The 23,389-nt window shown below is 34.4% G+C and overlaps 1 protein-coding gene across 1 annotated transcript; it reads left to right on the top strand.

Annotated features, from left to right (window-relative positions):
• Positions 1-2,612: 2,612 nt before the first annotated feature.
• On the top strand, positions 2,613-23,087 carry LOC133834532 (rust resistance kinase Lr10-like). Its single transcript, XM_062264178.1, has 7 exons — positions 2,613-3,405; positions 3,494-3,523; positions 3,644-3,682; positions 3,890-3,955; positions 4,047-4,073; positions 4,187-4,207; positions 21,858-23,087. Exons 1-7 carry the CDS (start codon positions 2,658-2,660, stop codon positions 22,973-22,975), a joined length of 2,049 nt encoding a protein of 682 aa, XP_062120162.1. The 5' UTR covers positions 2,613-2,657; the 3' UTR covers positions 22,976-23,087.
• The last annotated feature ends 302 nt before the right edge of the window (positions 23,088-23,389 follow it).

Below are 23,389 nucleotides of genomic sequence, written 5' to 3'. Positions count from 1 at the left end.
TGTAGTTCATGTTCTGTGTCATAAAAGTAAAGTTGTAGGTAAGAAGGTTGCTCATTTGGTGGTAGCAAATCGTTTATAAAGTGATACACTTGTCCTTGAACTCTAAATGTATATATTCCTTTATTTCTTTTGCATAAGTTTTTGTCGTATTTCACACTAAAAGATGTGAAGACAAAACTATTTATATGTTCGAATGTACTTTCGAAACTGTATTGAATCTTCATTTGAAGATGTAAATAGAAGATACAGTTCTGGTGGTATATTATTTGATGCTAATGATATACGACCATCAGCACAACAAAACTCTTTCGATTCATGAGAAAATCTTTTAGCATGACACATATGGATCACATGATAGCATGTGTGGTGATTTTAGAAAACACAATTGTGAGGAGACAATAAAATTCTAAATTACTAAATCCCTTACCAACTTCAAAGGAAGTGGAAGAGCTGATGTTATTCCACCTAGTTTCGTCTATTATGTCTGATGGGTTGACATAAACTTGCAATTGAGTTAAGGAAGAATCTATAATAAAATATAAATCTAAATTGTTAGGAAACATATATAGTTGGTTGAGCTAAATTCTTATTATATGAAATTAAAGTCACTAAAATGTACCTGAAAGTTTAGCAGAAATTTTATTTTGTAAGTATGTGTCTCTTCGTTTTTTTTTCTTTGTTCTTTTCTTTTCTCAGGTAAATTTGCATACCAATATCTTTTCTTTGAGAGAGGAGTTTCAGCTAAGAAAAAAAATACATGGTCAAAATAAACAAAGATGACACAATATATATATATATATATACACAAATAGATAAAGTATAAACAGAGTGGACAGTATAAAGTAATAATTATCATAAAAACACTAAACATTCTGCTTCACATAAATAATTTCAAAATGAAGAACATACCTTTAATGATAATCAACTCAGATCCAACGAAACCTTTGAAGAATTTCTGTTGCATTAAAAGTTGAAAGATAGAATTATGATTTATATCAGAATGAAAATAATCTAAAAGCTACCTGTGAAGTAATGATTTTTTTAATATTAAAAATTCTATTTAATATTATTCTATGGAGAAGATGCATTTTCATTAAAAAAATTATTTAAAAATCAAAAGAAAAATGAAAAAAAAAAATAGCAAAATCGATCACACCTACAGTGTATACTATAAACAATAGCAAATAAGAGAAAGACTAACCCAAACGTGGAGAACGATTCTTAAGATTGAGGTGGCTTAAATGGTAGAGAAAACCTGTTAATATATAACAATTAAAATTCAGAAAATCGATGACACTTACAGTGTATACTATAAACAATATCAAATAAGAGAAAAAATAACCCAAATGTGGAGAAGGTTTCTTAAGATTGAGGTGGCTTAAATGGTAGGGAAAACCAGTTTATATATAACATTTTAACCGACTTTAAATGTAGCTGTTTCTTCTCTCTAAGATAACAAAAGCATTAACAAAGCTAAGGACAAAAGCCCGCTACAGGTTCCGGGGGAGCTTAGCCTTAGCCTGTAGCTCCCCCAGAAAAAGGGCAGGCCGCACATGTAGATGATATCATTTTTAAGATTAAAAAAGATGTTATCCTGTATCTCCTCACTATAAATTCATATATGTATAAATATTATATGGGGACTAATTAATTTATATGACACTAATAATACTTTTATAGTAGTTATACCACTTTAATACTACACGTAACATATACATTATTCTCATTTCCTTTTTTCTAGAATGATGATTACATTACAAAATACTTTTCTTGGTCAAGAAGATAGACAAATTCATCGCATAGTCATCCCGTAAAAAGCTTCCACTTTGCCTATATATCATTTAAAAGGCAATTAAGTGAAATAAAAAAACTCTCGAAGCCTGTGGACCTTCAGACCACTCTTTTCTCTCTCTCCCTCTTTTATTTCCCATTAACCTCTCTGTCTCTCTTACTTCCACAAAACTCACACCTGATCACTATCTTTCTCCAAGTCCATTAGAGCTCCATTGACCTCTCAGCAACCAAGAGTTAGTATAAAGCTTTACAGCTAGGTTCTATTACCTGACATTCCAAAAAAAGTAATTTGTTTTAGAATATGCAGAAAGGCAGTTTAAAAAAACATCGAAATTACCCAAATGACCTTATTTAATTTAAAAACTCAATTAATTTATTAAAAATTATGAAAGAGATAAAAATAAAACAAAAAACTATGAAAGACAAAAAAATAAAACAAAAGGGTATAAAGAGAAGAAAAAGTCAACGAAACCGTCTGTTATATTATATAGTATAGAAATCTTTTCTTTGTTGTCTTCTTTTGACTATTATTATTCTTTAACAAGTTTACAAAGAAACCAATTTCGCAGAAACTTAACACATGGCGTTATCTGTACGTGATCTTTTAATGATGCTAATGAGGTAGATTTGTCCTTAGTCTATTGTCGATACTTGCTTTGGAAGTTGATTGGAACGTGTTTGAATATATAGTTAATAGTAAAGAAATTGGCATTATTTTTTGTTATTAGTATTTTTATTAATGATAAATACAAGTTTGATTAAATCATTTCTGTTTGTGTGTAGAAAAGATTTCTCTGTTTCTCTGTCCAGTCTGGACCAAAGGGCCGGCGGAAAGAGGAAGATCCTTCTCTTCAAGATTTTCCATGGCAAACCTTCTTTGTCTCATGATCATCCCCTTCTTATTGTTTCTTAAAACTAGCAATGCATATTCAAATCCTCATTGTTCACCTTCTTCTTGTGATAATATCATCACCATAACCAGTCCTTTCCGACTTAATACCGATCCAGAAGAGTGTGGTTACCCAGTTTATGAGCTTTCTTGCGAGAACAATCTTACTTTGTTATACTGGAACTCTGTCAAGTACTTCGTGCGTTCAATCAATTATGCCAATTACACAATTCGAATTGTGGACTCCAACCTTAACAAAACCAATTGCTCCTCTCTCCCAAATAACTATCAGGGAGAAGATTCGTACAATGGTTTCCTTGTTTACGGTCGCTGGAAAATTCCAACAAAGACTATAGTATTCTTGAAATGTGCAAATCCTGTAAATTCCTCTGATTATATAGACACCGCTCACTGCAATATTGGTGCTACTTTAGCCTCCCAACATTCCAAAACCAAAACAACTGCTGATCATGTTTCTTCATCTTCTTATTATTATTATGTGGTCGATGGTATGTTTCACGTTTCTGATTTGGCGAGCTCGTGCCGCCCGGTGCTAAGGACCTTGGTATCGAATCAGTCAGTTGTGAACGGAAGGAATACTTCTTTTGTGGATATTCACAACCAGCTTACAGATGGCTTTGAGATTTCATGGTTGATATCATTCTTCAAAAATGGAAATAATGAATGCTACATCGATTATTCCAACGAGATGCGATGTTTAGGTAAGTAGTTCTTCTTGGCTTTTTATTGAATCAACTGCTCCAACTTTCTTCTGAGAGCTAATCTTAAAGTTATCTTCCATCATTACAGCTTCGACGACGGCTGGTGTAATATTATCATGTAACAATTCTTACTTCTACACTTGTTATAAAATTGTTTTTTTTTTTAATTTAAATGTAGTGTTTTAGAACTTATTGTTTCATCACATCTGTTTTTCTGATATTCATTGTCCTCTTGCAGGGATTAACACTTTCATATCCCTTTTAATGGATGCGCTTTGTACGTATTAAGAGCTTTTACCTTTGATAATAATCTATATTGGAAAATTTATTTTAATTAATAGGGGCTATCTTATTAACTAATAATTTAAAAAGAATTAACTTTCATTTAGAAACCATTTCAAACATATATATTTAGTAAGATTTAAAACTAATAAGATTTACAATGAGCTTGGTTATGGCTTTGATCTTTCATGGTTTAAAACAGATAGTTTGTATCACGGAAAAGTAGGTCAATGCTTCGGTTCCTTAGGCAGTTTCTCCAGGGAGATATGTACGCTTTACTAAGCTCTATATTTAAGTTGAACATTTTGAGTGGACTCCAAGTCCAATGTTCTCTGAGAGGTTCTTTTGGATAATTACAGGTGGGGCAACGGCTGGAAAGATATCAGGTAACGGTTCTTTCTTATACATTTGCTGACTGCTTCTTATATATTTGGTTTTATCATCCTAACTCTATCTTTTTCCATTACATGTTTTTTAATAACTCATCGTCTTCTCGCAGTCTCAATAATGGACGGTGTAGGTACGTAATTATGAACTTTTATTTTTTTTTTAAAAAAAAAGAAAAATCTAAATTGGAAATTTTATTTTAGTAATAGGATATCTTAACTAAATTTAAAAAAAAAAAAAGAGAGATTTTTTCATAAATATGGCTTTTTAGCCATTAATATGCAAAAATATGGTAATTAAACTTTTTTTTAGTTTGTATGGACAAATTTAATTAAAAAAAATCAGATTATGGGAAAAAAAAAATGGCATAATAATGATTTTTTACAAAAATATGGCATAATAATGATTTTTTTACAAAAAAATGGGAAAAAAATCTATACAAGTTTTAAAAAGCCATAAAATAATACTTGTAAAAAAAAAAAACCATATTTTTGATAACTTTATTAAAAAACCCATATAAAATATAATTTTCACAAAAAATAAACAAGTGAAAAATATGATTCATTAATTTAGAAAACATTTATTTGGGTAGGTATTCTCTATTTTTGTAAAATATCATTTTGGTATTATGTATTTACAATAATGTTATTTGGTACCCGATATTTTGACATGGTACATATTTAGTACATGTGTTAGTTTAAATATTATAAAATATATGACAATTAGACAACTAAACAACAATTAAACATCACCATAACAATAGAACAATTATACATAAACTTAAACAACGAAAAAATAACATAAAAACAATTATACATAAACCTAAACAATACAAAAACAACTCAAAAAACGAAAAATGAAAAAAATAGATAAAATCGTAAAAATGTAAAAAATTCATTAAAATCATAAAATTAAAAAAACTTTATTACTCTGTAAAAATATAATTTTTTAGCAAAATTAAGTATATTATGTAAATTTCTCTTTGTAAAAGTCGTTTGTATTTAATATATAAATATACATAAATGTATAAATAAAATAGGCCTTAAAAAACAACAATAAATGTATAAATATACCTGGGAGTTGCCTTTGGATAAAAACAACAATAAATTAGCATGTATATGTTTGAATCTAAATTTTCCTTTTTATACCAAACAATCCCCAGCTATATATATAATGACAATTATAATAAAGACATGGCTAAGCATAAAAATAAGTGTTTATATTCAAGTAAAAAAGAATGGAAAAAAATAGTAATTTAGTTATCAATGAGGTAGTTTTATGTTTATGTGAAAAGTAATGGCTAGTAAATAAACCATGTCAGATTTTTATTTTATTTGATATTGACATTGACACGTAGGTCAAATTACAAAGACATGGCTAAGTATAGAGGTTGTAATTGGGGTTGTAGATATCACTCCTTTTGTTATTATTACATTTTAACAAGAACACCTTGTAAACAGTAAAGGAGAAGAGAAGACAAGACAAGAATGCTCTAATAGATCAATAGACCCGAGCCTCTGTAGCTTTATTTATATGCCAGTAAGTGAATACAAGAAGGGGCTTGAGTAACTAAAATCAATGTTACAGCTAATCTAACGATACAGTTGAAATAACAGAACAAGAAATTAGCAACCTAAATAACTAACATAACAAAGTTAAGTAGGTTCTCTAACAGCCCCCCTCAAAGTGAGCGATCTTGGGAGAATGGTCAGTTTGCTACACATAGAAGGGAAGGAGGCTATCAATAGATGCTTTGTGAAAATGTCTGCTACTTGGTCTGTGGAGGAAATGTATTGAACTGTGAGTTGTTTCCGAGTGACCATATCTCTAATAAAGTGAAAGTCGATCTCAATGTGTTTGGTCTGAGCATGAAATATCGGATTGGTGTGGAGGGAATATGCAGCTGTAAGTCAGAGAAGAGATATTTGAACCAAACTAATTTAGCAGTTGCATTAGCTAAGGCACGGTACTCAGACTCAGTGCTGCAGCGAGAGACTACCTTTTGCTTGGAGGATGACCAGGAAACAATGCTATCACCAAGGAACACGTAGTAGCCACTCGTGCTTCTGCGATCATCAGGATTAGATGCCCAGTCGGCATCAGAGAATGAGCAGCAGTGAAAGTGATTCCATGAGATCTTGTGCCATTGAGGTACCTGAGAATGCGCTTAACAGCGAAAAAATGAGAGTCAGTGGGATGTTGCATGAATTGACAGGCCATATTTACAGCGAAGGAGATGTCTGGACGAGTCATTGTAACATATTGAAGAGAGCCCACAATGCGACGATATTCAGTAGGATCCTCTAACAACTTGCCATCATGTTTGGACAGTGGTTTGCCTACGGTGCTAGGTGTGGGGGCAGGTTTGGAATCTACCATCTCAGACATAGAAAGAATATCATGGAAATATTTCTGTTGGCACAAGTGAAGCTGTCCTTGAGAGTGAGTAACCTCGATACCAAGGAAATATTGCAATGTACCAAGATCGCGGACAACAAACTTGTGATGTAGCAGCTGAATAATATGAGTAACATGTTGAGTAGAGCTACCTGTTATGATAATATTATCTACATAGACAATGAGAAACACTTGGACAACTTTTCGAAGAAGTATAAACAGAGATGAATCAGCCTTGGAGAAGATGAATCCCCATGAAATTAGAGCTGTCCTGAGCTTGGAGAACCATGCGCGAGGTGCTTGTTTAAGGCCATAGAGAGCTTTGGACAACTTACGAACATGATAAGAATGAGTTTCATTGATAAATCCCGGTGGTTGAGTCATATAAACATCTTCAGTCAAGTCCCCATTTAGAAAGGCATTATGAATGTCCACTTGCCATAGTAAGTAAGACCCGAATGGTGGCTGGTTTGACAACAGGCGAGAAGGTGTCAAAATAGTCTACCCCATGTGTTTGAGTGAACCCACGAGCTACTAGCCTGGCCTTGTTCCTATCAATTGTGCCATCGAGCTTATATTTGAGCTTGAATAGCCATATATAGTCAATCACATTGGCAGATTGTGGTTTTGGAACTAAAACCCATGTAGAATTTCGACTTAGGGGAGAAAGTTCTTGTTCCATTGCAGCATGCCAAGGTGGTGATTGGAGAGCTTGCTTGGAAGTTTTTGGTGGAAAAGTAGATGAAGGAGTACTGGTGGCAATGAGAGCTTTAGGCTTGTGAATGCCACTTTTGGCTCTTCTTATCATAGGGTGAGTATTAGCACTCGGTGGTACCTACACAACACTATCTAAAATGACATTAGAATGCTCAATTGGATGAGGTGGAGGGGTGAGTGTAGGGAGAATGGATGGTGATAAAGTGGTAATGGGAATGGGAAGAATGTCTGGAGTATGAGAATGAGGGGTGGATTGGGAGGGAGTAGTAATAGGCGATAAATGAGAGGAAAAAACATTTTCATCAAAGACAACATGCCTAGTGGTGTAAATGTGATAAGTTTGAGGTTCCAAGCACAAATAGCCTTTATGACTAGTGCTATACCCAAGGAAAATGCAAGCTACAGAACGATATTGCATTTTGTGAGCATTATAGGGACGCAGACAAGGGAAACAGAGCAAACCAAAAGACCTAATAAGAGAGTAATCTAGGGATTTTCGATATAAAGTTTGAAATGGTGATTTATATTGTAAGATTTTAGTGGGTAACCGATTTATAATATATATGGCAGCTTTAAAAGCATAGAGCCAATAATGTAAAGGAATAGAGGCATGAGCTAATAGGGCCAAGCCTGTCTCAACAACATGTCGGTGTTTCCTCTCGACACGACCATTTTGAGCGGAAGTATAGGGACATGAAAAACGATGAGAGATGCCGGCGGATGTTAGAAAAGGAATGAAAGAGCGAAATTCACCACCATTTTCAGATTGTAGTTCTTTTATCTTAGATTCAAACCGATTTTCAACCAACTGTGAACTGTTTGAAGGCATTTAGAGCTTGATCTTTTGAATGTAATGGATACAGCCATGAAAATCGAGAATGATCATCAAGAAAAAGAACAAAGTAACGAGAACCATCAACAGCAGCAATTGGGGAAGATCCCCATAAATCTGTATGTATTAAGGCTAATGGTTTAGAGGCATGAGAATTTGAAATAGCAAAAGGCAATCTATGACTTTTGGAAAATTGACAAGAGGAAAAAATGAAACTTTTATTATATGAGATAGGTTTATTACATTGATGTAAAACATTATTAACAATATCTGAATGGACATGGCCTAATCTAGCATGCAAAATTTCAACTGGTGAGTGATGTGTGCGATGAAACTGAGATGATGTGGGGATAGGAGCAGTAGACCGAAGCAGAGTAGAGGCATAGGCAAACTTTGAAGAAGCTGGATACGAGGATTTGAGGGCAGACACGGCTTGAAAAGTATATAGGCCATTGTCAAGGGAGCCTTGATGAAGGATTTTCTTTGTTGGGAGATCCTTGATGATGAAAGAGTTGGAGTAGAATTCAAGGAACACATTGTTATCAAAATAAAATTTAGACACATAGATGAGATTAGAGGAAAGATTGGGAGCATGATAAACATTATTTAACTGAAAAGAGTTATTGCAAGATTGTAAAGTAGAAGAACCAAAAGATTTAATTGGAAGTGAGGAACCATTACCAACGGTCACAGAGTCAGAGGTAGTGTAAGGATGTTGGCTGTCAAGATTTGTGGAATGAGGGTATGGTGATGGAAGCACCCGAATCAAGCAACCAAGTGTCATCTGAAATAGTATGAGCAGTAGCCACCATAGCATTAACAGAGGAAGAAGCAGATTGAGATGTAGAAGCCCGTGAGTTAGTCTGAGGTGGTGGTAATTAAGGATCAAATCGTCTATAACAAGTATAAGCTTGATGCCCTGGGCATAAACAAAGTTGACACATGAGTCATGGACCATTTGTGGATCTTGAAGCGGACTGAAATTGTCTAGGTCCAGGACCAAAAGAGTGACCACGAGTCTGAGAAGAACGATTCCAAGATTGAGGACGGGAGGTGTGTTGTGGATGATACGCAATATTGGCAACAATTGGGTTTCCTTCATCAACAGACATCTGCTGTTCAAGTCGAGATTCATGGGCCAAAAGAAGGCTGGAGACATGATCAAAAGTGACACCCTTGGACTTTGATGTAATAGAGACCACAAAGGAATTGTAGTTGGCACTAAGGCCAGCAAGAAGATATAAAACTTGATCCCTTTCAGAGACCTTTTCGGAAACAGTGGTGAGTTGATCAGTTAGACTTTTAACCATCAAAATGCAATCCATCATAGTAGAACCACCTTTCTTGATTGTCTGAAGTTGAAGTCAGAGCTGCATGATGCGAGCGTTTGATGTTGAAGAGTAGAGTTGATGCAGAGCAGCCCATGCCGTAGCACTGGTGGTGTGACCGACCAAATGCGACATCAGTTCAGGCGTGAGAGAGGAGAAGAGCCAGCCGAGAATCAATCTGTCTTTGCGACGCCATTGTTGAAACTCTGGATTAAGAACTTCAGATCCAACAAGAGTTTGAGGGGGAGCAACAGAAGTATCATCTAAGAAGTTTTTGATCATTAGCATAGATAACGTTCTCCATCTGAGTGTGCCTGAGAAGGAAATTTGTGCGATCAAGTTTTACCCCAAGAGAGTGATTTAGGGCTTGAGAAAGGGCCAAGAAGTGTTGTTGATGAACTGGTAGAGCAGAGAGGGTGGTAGAGGTGCCGAAGACAGTGGCAGTAGGGTGAGATTGTGCAGCGGATTCTGGAGTAGTGGAAGGATTAGACGCCATGGAGACAAAGCTTGAAACAAGAAAGTAGAGGTGGTAGCCAAGAAAAGGCTTGATACCATGTAAACATTAAAGGAGAAGAGAATAGAAGACAAGAATGCTCTAATTGATCAATAGACCCGAGCCTCTGTATACAAGAAGGGCTTGAGTAACTAAAACTAAGGTTACAGCTAATCTAACAATACAGTTGAAATAACAGAACAAGAAATTAACAACCAAAATAACTAACATAACAAAGTTAAGTAGGTTCTCTAACACGCATAACAATTTACAATAAAATGGGTAAATTTGCCACAACTTCAATGAGAAATTTCCTCAAACCATAAGTTATATTGAGCTGAGTTGTAGGCCCACCAAGTTAGAGCTTCTGAAAGAGTGGAAGAGAATACATAAAAAAATTACAAACATCTTTAATATTATCAACAATATTCTCATAGTCAAGGAAGCATTGTCTTGAGTTATTCAAAAAATGCTCCACTAGGACAGATTAGGCATACTTGAGCTACAGGGTGATATATAGTGAAAAAATAATAATAAGGGGGTCCAAATGTGAAATATTTTAAGAAAAAAAATTATTTTTAAAATATGGGGACGACCAAGCCTCAACTCCCTACACACTTGCCTCCATCCATGTTAATCACCTTAGTGCAATCTGTTGTCACCAAGAATAATAAGTTCAAATTAAGGGAATTGACAAAATCTAATCTCTGTTTCACCACTAAAGCCTCAGTTTCTAGAGCCAATACCCCATTCTTCGAGAATGAAACTTTAGAAGCTAGAAAAATTCCTTCAAGATTTCCGACCATAGTTCCTAAACCAAAACTACACAAACAACCTAAGTAATTAAAAGTGCACAAAGCATGATAAAGACTTTTTCTTTCACCCAAATTCTGCAAACCATGAATAAAGAGACTTCTCAGCTTTACGATTAGGTCGACACTTTGCCACGTACTCAGTTATTTCCCTCTTTATCACAGGCTGCCAATATATAGCTTTTAGATCTTGGTACATCTTCATGGTGCTTGGATGTAGAGAATAAGGGGTAGTATGAGATTCATCCATAATCTTCCGTTTGATCTCAGTGTCCATCGCATCCCAAATCCGATCCTTATACCTCAATAAACTCATGTCTGACACTGTATAATCCTTATCTATTCCAACTAGGGCATCCCCTCCAATCCTTCCCATTTGTGGGTCAATCAAATGTTTTTCTTTGATCCTCTCTAAAAGAGTAAAGTTTAGCATAATGTTGGCCAGGTGGCCCACCAGTAACTCTACTCTAGCTCTGGTCATATCCTTCAAGTGATATGATGTATAGGCAATCACCTTTTCTGTCTATATAAGGACACAACCAAATTCTTCTCGAGGCGTCACAATAAACCACAATCTTGTTCTGATCTATAGAAAGACTCGGAACTGAAGTTGTACTCAATCACTGCTTTTGCTCTTAGGAGCTGTTCTCACACTTATCTGTCCATGCAAACTTCTGATTTTGCATGTCAGCTCCGTCAATGAGGTAACCATCCTTGAGAATCCTCCCACAAAATTCATGTAATACCTTGCCAATCCAAGGAAACTCTTGACCTCTGAGGCGTTCCTTGGCCTTGGTCAATCTTTGACTGAGAGTATACCAAAATATCATCGATAAAGACTATAACAAACCAATTTGGATACTCTTTGAACATCCTGTTCATCAAATCCACAAGTGTTGCGGGAGCATTAGTCAATCCAAATGACATAATTAAAAACTCATAATGCTCAAATCTGGTACAAAAAGTAGTCTTCTGCATAATCCTTCTCCCTGATCCTCAGCTGGTGATAGCCAGATCAAATATCCCTCTTGGAGAATACCATCTTATCTTGTAACTTCATTCAGCTCCACTGGAGCTTTCAATACGGTGCCCTAGACACTGGTTCCATCACTGACACAAAGTTAATAATAATTCTATCTTTCGATGTAGAGGTAACCCTGGCAGATCATCTGGAAACACTTCTAGAAAACTCACAATCTAATCTAGTCTTTCCTGATCCCACTGGCACAACCTAAGTGGTATCCACCACACTAGCTAAGAATCCTATGCATCCTCCTTGCAATAGGTCTCTAGCTTTCAGTACAAATATCATAAATATACGGGATCCATGAACAGTGCCAACAACTACAAAGGGTTTCTCACCCTTAAGCTCAAGGGTTACCATCTTTCCTTGCAATCTATCATTGCCCCATACTTGGCTAACCAATCTATATCCAAGATCATATCAAAGTCAGTCATAACAAACTCTATCAAGTCAACAGATGAATCTTTTCCCACAATAATCTAATTCATCCCTTAAACGTTACCAATAGGGTTCCATATTCTCATCCCAACATAATCACGTAATCCACACACCAAGTCTGTGCCTCTACTATATGCAACAAAACATAAAATAGCATGGCACCAAAACCAATAACCATAATATAAGAATCAGAACTAGGATGCTGACCTGCCACAACTGAGGGACCAGCCCCAGTCTCACTCTCTGACTCTGACTGCGTTTGAGCGAACACTCGAGTTGGAGTCGAGCTATCCACCCCCTTTGGTTCATCCTTCCTTGTCCTTGGGCAATCCTTCTTGAGGTGCCCAACCATCCCACATAAGAAACATGCCTTTGTTTGACATTCCCCTAGATGGCGCCTCTTGCATGGAGCACATTCTGGGTAGAGTTGCCCTGATGCCCTATCTGAACATTTCAGAATCCCTTTTCTATTCTAGAGATATCGAATATGTTGATAGCATTTCTTTTTTGATCATTGGGGCCTCTGCCCCTGCTTGATCCAATAAACAGAGGTATCACTGCCTGAGCTCCGCGCTCTCCGGCACTCTCCCTCCATATCTCATTCCCTGTGCTCTCAACAACAAGAGCCCTCCCTACTACCTGAGCATAGGTAGAGATCTCATGTATTGAGGCGATTCTAACACCCCGAGCTATTCCAGAATTCAATCCCTGGATAAATCGCTCATTCCGAGCCACATCTATGGGTACCATATCAAAAGCAAACTAGGCCAACCCAACGAATTTGTTAACATACTGTGTTACTGTTTTATTTCCCTGAACTAGGTTTAGAAATTCATTTGTCTTTGCATTCTTAACTGTGTCACAATAATATCTTTCATTAAAAAATTGCCTAAATTCCTCCCAATTCATCGTAGTTTTATTTCGTGTCTAGGATACCACTTCCCACCAAGTTCGGGCATCTTCCTGTAACACATATATAACACATATCACCCTATCGTGACCTAGCACCCCCATATTGTCGATGATGGAACTGATCATGCCCATCCATTGTTCATCTCTGAATGGATCTAGGCCTCCCTAAAAAACAGGAGGGTAATATTCTTGAAATCTCTCATATAGTAATTCCCACCTGTTCTCAACCTTAGGCTGAGCAAAAACTAGTGCCACTCCTGGCATAACAAAGGAAGAGATGTTCCCTGACAAAACCTGCTATTTTAAACACCTGATCTCTTCCTCTTGCCTCTGCAATCTTGTGTTGCATATCTGTAAACTCCTACTGCCGATTTTGAGGGAAAGGTGGAGGGCTTAGGCCCTGGCTGTAATTCCCAGCCTCAACATAAATTCCGCCGGGTCTTATTAACTACCTTGGGTACATAAGCTCTGAATTAGTCTGCAGTCAATAAATTGATCCATTAAGCATGATGAGCACATTCAAAAGCCTTTCCCCAAGAGAAAACCAAATAGCACCACATTGTACAATTGTGGTTCTAAAATATATGCCCATAAATTTCATGCATCAATCAATAACCCTTAATCTTTGAATAAGATATCATGCTCTTAACTCTAGCATGTAGATAAAGCATTCATATATCAACCGAGCAGGCAAACACATAGTCATATTAACATTCAAGGGCCATACCCTATCAGAATATCTCATGCTTCCTAATAAGGCATGCATGTAAGACATTTATATCCTATTTAAGCATTTAAACACATAACCACATACATAGTTACCAAACCCTGAGTGGAGCTTGTCTTTAGTGACAAGTGTACATGCCCAGCTTGTCTTCAGGAACCCTTAACCTTGGCACGTTCTGATACCAAGTTGTAACACCCTACTACTCAGGGACTGTTACACTATGTATTTTAAATAGTGCTAAACTCGCTAAACAAGTCATGTGGCCATAATTGTGTGACTAAACATGATTAATGGTTTAGGGTTAAAATTTTTGGTCAAAAGGTACAACCGTTGACTTCCATACGTGGGATCCCAAATTACATTCGAAAAGGTTAATTACAATTAAAAAGTTACAACCAGCCGAACTAAGTGGCAAAATAGGGTTTCACCCTAGTTCCTCTTTAAAACCTTGGTCGTGGTGGTCAAGCTGCCGCATATGTACACATCGTCACCTAAGCTCTCCAACTCAAGGATGGTCCAACTTTATTTTCCCTTTACCTACACCACAAGGCACCCGTGCGCCAAGGCTAACAAAGAAAACTTAAACATGCTCATAAGTAGTTAATAACATGTTACCAAATCATAATAAGCATGCCTAGCAGTAATAACCCTACTCATGCATGCATACCATCCATATAAATGACAACAACGTCATATGGGCCAATATCCCAAGATAAATGTTCAATGAATCATTCTGGGCCCAATGCCCAAAATAAATGATTAATAAATCATACTGGGGTTCCACGCCCTAGGATATGGGACTAATAAGTCACCCTGAGGCCTTTTTCCCTATCCTCTATATAACCAGTCTTAGAGTTGGCCTAGCGTATCTGGCGCTATAATTTTCCATGACCAATAGGTCAGTCAAGCGCATATCACGCTCCTAATTAGGCATAACCATATCGACCAGCGCTTAGTGAACTATTGTCGTCCTTGACTCATAAGTCAATGCTTTTTGACCAGCACTTATCATGCTAAGGTCGTCCTAGACTCATAAGTCAATGATTTTCGACTAGCACTCAATGTACTAATGTCATCCTTGACTCATAAGTCAATGCTTTCGACTAGCACTCAATGCTATTGCCATCTGTGACTTATAAGTCAATGCATTCGACCGACACTCAGCGTGCTAATGTCGTTCTTGACTCATAAGTCATGTCTAGGGCCCAACCTTAGGATATGAGACTTATAAGTCACCCTAGGACCCATTGCCCTATCCTTTGTATAACCAGCCTTAGAGTTAGCCCAACGTACTCGGCGCTGAATTTTCCACAACCAATAGGTCAGACAAGCGTATGATGCGCTCCTGGTTAGCCTAACCAAAACGACCAGCACTCAACGTGTTATTGCCATCCTTGACTCATAAGTCAATGCTTTTCGACCAGCGCTCAACGCACTATTGCCATCCTTGACTCATAAGTCAAGCCTTTCTCAATTAGATAATGCAAACAGGCATATATCATATATCAAATATCCAGATACAAAGCATTCAACATGCTTAATCAACAATCAACAATCACAAACATAATCTTAATCATGCACATTCTCAGGTGTTCATGCCCTATTCATATTCCTATTCAACAATTCGGGCCAAGCCATAATCATATGTGTCACATATCGGGTGCAATTTTCTTACCTTTGGTCCAAGTACAGGTTACGAATGAACGACCCTCGAGCACGATCCTGATTCCGAGCCCCTAGCAATAACCTAGTCACAACCAAGTATAGAGTCCTATCAAAACGATTAAATAAAGGCTTATGGACTGAGTCCTAGCCTCTGGAACGACGAATCATACTAAACCGGGTAGTAGGATCGATCCCGAGCCCTTAGGTTTGAGTTCCCGCACTCAAAACCTCCCCAAGGCCCAAAGTCCCATAAGCGCTGCGGCCCCTAAACATTTGAGCTACAGCCTGCTCAAGTCAGAGGCCCGATCCTCTTCCCCGCCTGCACCAGCGCCGCAGCCCAAAAGCCCCACAGCCACCTGCTTTTCCTTCGTTCAAGAGAGTCGCGACACCCCTTGAACAGGGCTGCGAATTGACCTGCAAACTCTGTTTTCCTCCTTTTTTCTCAATCCAAATCCCTCCACAAACCTATCCAAACATAGACAAATCCCATAAACAAAGTTCTCAAACAACTCAGCAGCCCAAAACCATCAAAACCCAAGTTACAATCAAATAAAAAACTCATCAAAACTATAAAATCCAATCAAAACTTAAGAACTCAGAACTCAGAATTTAAAGCTTGGATTACCTTTGATTGAGACGTTTTCCAATTAAATCCTCTGGTTATCAATCTTTTAATCTTCCCTAGAATAGTTATGACTCTAACCTTGCTTGAATTCGAGCCCCAAAACCCAAGTTTCCTTCAAAAATGCAACGAGAGGTAAAAAGGAGAATGGGAGAGAGAGGAAAAGTGTTTGAACGTACTTTTCTGTTTTTGTCACGTTACTTTGAACTTAAGTAACCTTAAGCAAATCCCAAGGTTCGAGGTACCCAAAAACGTCCCCAAGGGAAAAATAGTCAAAATCCCCAGAATTCCCTCGTGATCACACTAACTCCAAGTATATCCTTAAATATTCATTCCCATTACCCAATATCCCGGTAATGTACTAAATACCCAAAATATCCCTTGACTCATCCCGAGTCAAGTATTGATCTCGTTGTGACTTTCCCACTAGCTTGCTCCCTAGGATCACCTCGTGTCGAGAAACCTAACTGGCCAAATTACGAAAATTGCCCTTTTAATCAGGAACTTTAGCCATCACTCCAGGAAACTCCTTAATATCAGCCTCCATGAAAACAAGAATGTCGTTAGAAAGACAAGACACTTTTAGCCTTTTTTTTTTAACTAATTCAACACCATTGATTTGTCATTTCATTTCCACCTTCATGAACGAGACAAAAAAGGCCTTTGTAGCATAGGAGATTAAGAATCTCTTTGGCTAAAACCCTTTTTTTGCATAGTATTCCTATTGGGGCTCACCGTCAATAACAACAGGATAAGAGACCTAGGTAACACTTTGTAATTTTTCATAATCCACTTATTGTTAAATCCAAGATCTCTCATCATTCCAACCTAAAATTATGTATTTTTTTGTTTACCAAGTATTTAGAATTAAACAACTTAATTAAATACAAAATAGTAATTAAGTTGCTTAAACCGATTCCTATGTTGTTAGCACAATTGTTATGAATGTCAAGACATAAACAGAAAAGAAAATAAAAATCAACACAAGAAATTTTTACGTGGTTCCGAAATCCTTTCAGATAACTTACATCCATGGGACCACGACCAGAGAATAAACCAATTAGTAAATAAACAATGTGTACAAAAGCATTGACTTAAAAATGTAAGACTCCATCTTAAACTATTGTCGCAATCTTGTTGTACTCTTCTTTATGAATCTGATTTTGATGAACTGCTGATTCTCTTGAAATTATTTCAAAGAATAGCGTGTGCTCTCTTCCTCTCGAAGTGAGTCTTGATGAAATCTTCTTCTGAAGAGCCTTAGGAACACATTCACAAGAGATACCACTTGTTACACAAAGAACAAGATCCATACATAGACAAGTGCACTCGGCACACAAACAAAGATTAAGGTGAACAACTTAATATTTACAAAGAAACAATCCTAAAAAATAACAACAAGTGTTTTCAAAATTAAAAATGGAAGAGGTGATTTTTTGAAAGGCCTTGGCAAGGTATTTATAGCTGGGAAAAATGTCCAAGGTCCAGCTCTTCTGAAATCTTGCAATTAACACAAGAATATTTGCAAATTTCTTTAATTATAACAATCTGCCAGTGAGGTTGATTTTGTTCCTATAGAATAAGAAACTATTGAGTCAACGTGATCATCAGTCTTGACTAGATGAAACAAATTTGGTCATTCTCTTGACCATGTTCATTTTCGAATCATGTTTATCCTGAAATATTCAATCCCTGAAAACACTCAATCAGAATAAGTCAAATAGATTATTCTACAAATAAAGTCTATTTTGTGATATAAAATGGTAAGAATAATATTTTCACACTAATAAAGATTTTCACATTAAGGACAACTATTTTAATTGACAATATCAATCATAATTTATAAGAATCAATTCACAAATCACACAAGATATTCCACTCGATTTTCTTCAAGAGTTGTAAATTATCTCCTATAAATATTAGCATCATTATTTAAGGCACCTAAGTAGGCATTTGTCACTAATGGCCTATGTTTTGCCAATAATATTGAAAAAACAAGCCAGGTTGCCCATCAAAGCCAAGGGCCTTAGTAGGGTTTTTCTAAAATATAATACTTTCAATCTCACCCCCATGAAATCCTCAAGAAGTTTGTTATTCTTTTCATCAACAATTTTAGTTGGAATGCAACTTTTAAACTCTTTCACGACAATATAATTTTGTTTGAACTTGAACAAAGCCTTAAAATATTTGCAAACAATTTAAACCCCCACCTTTCTAGCCTCATTGGAGATTATCATCAAATAAGCCTTTTATTCCACTTTTCTCCAATCTAGCCAAGGATTTTTGGTGAAAGAATTAGGCATTCTTGTATCCACTAGCCAACCAAATGGCTCAATTCCTGTCTCTCTAATATTTCTTCTCCTTATCAAGTAAATAGTTCAAACACTTCTCATATTTTTGTAGGATAACACAATCCTCCCTTTTATGTAATTGAGAAAGCTACAAAAAATTAATGTTCTTTAAATCCCCTATTCCTTCTTTTAAATCACGTCTGTTTTCCTTGTTCCAACACTTCACTTGCCCACAATCAGATGGTACTCTTCCTGAATCCATGCTTGCTCTACATGTAACCTCAATTTTTACTTCATATCTATATAGTCTTCAAATCTTCTTCTTATTATAGGTGATCTTATTGAAATCCCTCCATAGATATGCATGGCCCATCGGACATAAAATAGAGTATATGGAGTAAAACCCAGAAGTGCTTCCTCTGATTTGAGTCAAGATTTCCATAGAAACTTGACATTCTCTACCTCTTATAGCAGTCCAAGCTTATGAATGCATTAATGTGGAAGTCAGAATAGAAAAGAATACTAACCTCTACATTATTGGTCCAAATCAAGACCAAACCTCTATGTCTATCTCCTCAAGACATTACAAAACAACATTCTAATTTTAGTTTAATTTAAGTTCTCTCTGCCAACTCCTTCCTTTCGTAATCAAGTTTAACTCTAAAAGATCACCATAGGATGTACTAAATTTGGTATAGCTTTTAGCACACTATTGAAAAAGTACGTATTTGTTTATAAAAATACTAAAATATAATTTGACAATCTACTAAAAATGTTTTAAGGAAGACTCTTCATCGAGTATATGTCAAGCAAATTAATATTGTATTGCCAATAAATTAACCAATTTTTATGAAGAGCTATAATAGTAGTACTTTTTTAAGAGCATGGCATAAGAGTTCATTCACCTCAATTATTTTAATTAATATTGTCCATATTATTTTTGTTAACATATTTTAAACCATTAACTATTATGTCCTAAAATAAATGTAATTTATTGTACTAAATTTTTATATATAGTTTAGTGTAACTAAATTTAAATCATTATTTTAGACATATGATTTTTATTCAAAGTAATATGCTGAGTAAAGAGTTAATTAGAGGTAGCATTTCTTATAATAGAGGAATTTTTAAATCATTCTTTAAAACTACTCTCAAATGCCAAACCATTTCTTTACAATTTTAAACTTTAACATAAATGTTACCTAAAATATATATATTTCTTCTACATTTGTTTTTAGATAAATTATATTTCTTTTTTCTATTATCTTAATTATTTTGTGTAGCTTTTTAAAGATTATATAATCTAATTCTTATTAAATAATATAAATCTGTATTTATAAGATTATTAACCATTTTTAATATGTACTAATTATAATATATACTCAGGACTTTATAAATCACTTAAAAATTAAATCCACTTTACTAGATTTTTGTTTAAAAATTTTATGTGCTTTTTTTTAGCATAACATAAATATAAAAGCATTATTTTTAATATTTTTGTCTTTTTTTTTTATCTAGAAGTAAACATATATTTGAAGATAATTCAATAAATCTTAATAACTTTTAAAAAAAATTCTTGTTATAATATGTGTACTTAAGTTAAATATCTTTTTTTTTTATTGTAGCATTTAAGTCAAATAATCCAAAAACCATTATATAATAAAGGTAATTATATTAGACTATCTCTAATGCAAGATGTAAATTTTGTGCCAAATTTAGCCAAAAAAATGAGTTATTGTCATATTTGGCCTAATATTTGCAATTGTGCTCTAATGCAAAATATGCAAATTAAAACAAAAAAAATCAATAATTCATTTAATATTTATTGAGAACATACAAACAATTAAAATTTTTTTATTATCCAAATTATGTACTAAAAGAAATTTGCCATTAAAAAAAGGGTTTATACCTTTTTGGACCCTGTATTTTTTCCCATTACCTGTTTGGACCCTGTGTTTTGACAAATTACTTTTTGGACCCTATGTTTTGTAAAATAGTTAAAATAGAACCCTAAACCCAATTTTGGTCAATGTTTTTTCAACTAAAATCACAAATAATTTACCAAACTAACAATTCAGAACAAAAATAAAATCATTCTGCTTAAAAACTGTATTTTTATATTCCATTTTTTCTTCATCAAAATTGAGTTTAGGGTTCTATTTTAACAATTTTAGAAAACATAGGGTCCAAAAAGTAATTTGTCAAAACACAGGGTCCAAACCAGTAATGAGAAAAAACACAGGGTCCAAAAATGTATAAACCCTTAAAAAAAAAATAAAAAGAGATATGGCTGGTCATTAATTGTCAACTACTCAATTATATTAATTAGTTGCAATATGGTAAATAAAAAAAATATATTTAGAACACCATTAAAGTTATATTTTTTTTTGTAAAATGTGCTAAATATAACTTTGCACTGATTTTTTGACACTCCATTATATTTATATAGTTATCCCATATTTTGGGCGTTGTCTTCAAAATTATTGTATGATAACATACTTGAAAGTAATTTATTACTATGAGAATCAAGATTTGGAGTATGTACATGTTAAGCTCACACCGTGATAGCTAATAATATAAAATTTATAATAATATAAAATAATAATTTTCAAGATACAGGACAGCTAAAAAAGTGATACTAAAAAACAATTTTTTACTCATAACTACTAGATTATTACTCACACTTAAAAAGATATATAAGAAAAAATTCTATCCTAATCTGGCAACAATTATCGTGTCATAAACACAAATGCATACGCCTATAACCAAGGTCTCCTATGCAGTTTGTAAAAACAAAATTAATAAAACATCATAAAATCTACATTTCAAATATTTTATAGTAAAACTTATTTTAAAAAAAAAACATTTATCTTTTCGAACCTTACATCCTTTACTTTTATTTTCATAAGTTATTGTAATAAAAAAATAACTAAGTTATTGTAGACAATTTGTAATTTTTTTTTTAATAAAAGCATGATAAAATATTTACTTTTTCTAAGCTTATGGGTCCTCTACTTTTATTTGCATAACTAAGTTATTGTAATTAAAATAAGAGTTTATACGTTTTTGGACCATGTGTTTTGTCTCATTACCTGTTTGGACCCTGTGTTTTGACAAATTACTTTTTGGACCCTATGTTTTGTAAAATGATTAAAATATAACCATAAACTCAATTTTGATGAAGAAAAAATTGAATATAACAACATAGTTTTTAAGGAGAATGATTTTATTTTTGTTCTGAATTATTAGTTTGGTAAATTATTTGCGATTTTAGTTGAGAAAACATTGACCAAAATCGGGTTTAGGGTTCTATTTTAACCATTTTACAAAACATCGGGTCTAAAAAGTAATTTGTCAAAACACAGGGTCTAAACAGGTAATGGGACAAAACATAAGGTCCAAAAATATATAAATCCTTAAAATAATATACAAATTTAAAGTACTTAATATATGATATAATCTAACTCGAAATCAACTATGCATAACCATGTACTAAAATTGAAGTTTTATTTTGGTAAAATGCAGTGTTACACACAGGATTCAAATTTATAGTTGGGACACCATTTGTAGTTGCCTTTGTAATCTATAAATGGCGACGACGTCATTTATCAACATATGATTCTATCGAAGAGTTCCTTCACAATCAAAATAATTTCACTCCTATAAGATACTCATTCAGTGAGATAAAAAAGATGACCCAAAACTTCAAAAACAAATTAGGAGAAGGAGGTTATGGCTCTGTATTCAAAGGAAAGCTTCGTAGTGGTCGTACTGTAGCAGTTAAGGTATTGAGTAAATCAAAGGGAAATGGACAGGATTTCATTAATGAAATAGCTACAATTGGAAGAATTCACCATGTTAATGTGGTTCATTTGATTGGTTTTTGTGTCCACTCTTCAAAGAATGCTCTTGTATATGATTTCATGTCTAATGGATCATTGGAAAAATATATTTTTTCTCAAGGAATTACCATTTTAAGTTGCAAGCAAATTTTTGAAATTTCGCTTGGTGTGGCACGTGGGATTGAATACATGCACCAAGGATGTTACATGCAAATCTTGCACTTTGATATTAAACCTCACAACATTCTTTTGGATGAAAATTTTATTCCAAAAGTTTCTGATTTTGGATTAGCAAGATTATGCCCATTGGATAATAATAATGTGTCCTTAACTGCAGCAAGAGGAACTTTAGGATACATAGCGCCAGAGCTATTTTACAAAAACATTGGAGGAATTTCTAATAAAGCTGATGTGTATAGTTTTGGAATGTTGTTGATGGAAATGGCAAGTAAAAGAAAAAATTTAAATGCGGTCGAAAATACTAGCCAGATTTACTTTCCGTCATGGGTGCATGACCAATTAAGTCAAGAAAAAAATATAGAAATGAAAACATTTGATACAGACGAGGTCGATTCAAGAATTGCAAAGAAGATGATTATAGTAGCATTATGGTGCATACAACTGAAGCCAAGTGATCGTCCTACAATGAACAAAGTTATTGAAATGCTTGAAGGAGAAGTTGAATGTCTACAAATGCCTCCAAAGCCTTCCTTGTATCAACTAGAGAAGCCTACTGAGCATGTTCAAGAGACATCATATTCACAACACCCAATAATACCATCATTAACACTACAAAGATAGGTATGGCCCCAAATCCAAATGATTGACATTTGTAATTTTAGTATTTTGTTAAAATACTTAACATTATTGGTTTTGATTTTTGTAATATCAAAATATAATTATATGTTAAACAATGTATGAAAAATCTTTGTTTGATGATTTATAATTACAGATTCAAGTATCAAACCCCTAACTGATTGTCGAAATATCAATAATTAGTCAAAAGCTTTTTTTGATATACATAATCATTATGCTTTTTTTATTGATTTGATTGTCGTAGAATTTTTTTTGTTTTACTATTTTGTGTCATTATTTTTCTTGATCTATTTTCAATTGGTATGATTGAGATCAATTTATGCTAAAATATTTCTTCAAAGAACTTTATGTTAATCATATATGGCATCTAATTTAATATTTAGCGGCCCTACTATGCTA

The sequence above is a fragment of the Humulus lupulus genome, chromosome 5 (genome assembly GCF_963169125.1).
Source record: "Humulus lupulus chromosome 5, drHumLupu1.1, whole genome shotgun sequence".
In the NCBI taxonomy this organism is placed as follows: domain Eukaryota; kingdom Viridiplantae; phylum Streptophyta; class Magnoliopsida; order Rosales; family Cannabaceae; genus Humulus; species Humulus lupulus.
Note: the sequence above shows the minus strand (reverse complement) of the source record. Positions and strands in the feature narration are given on the sequence as shown.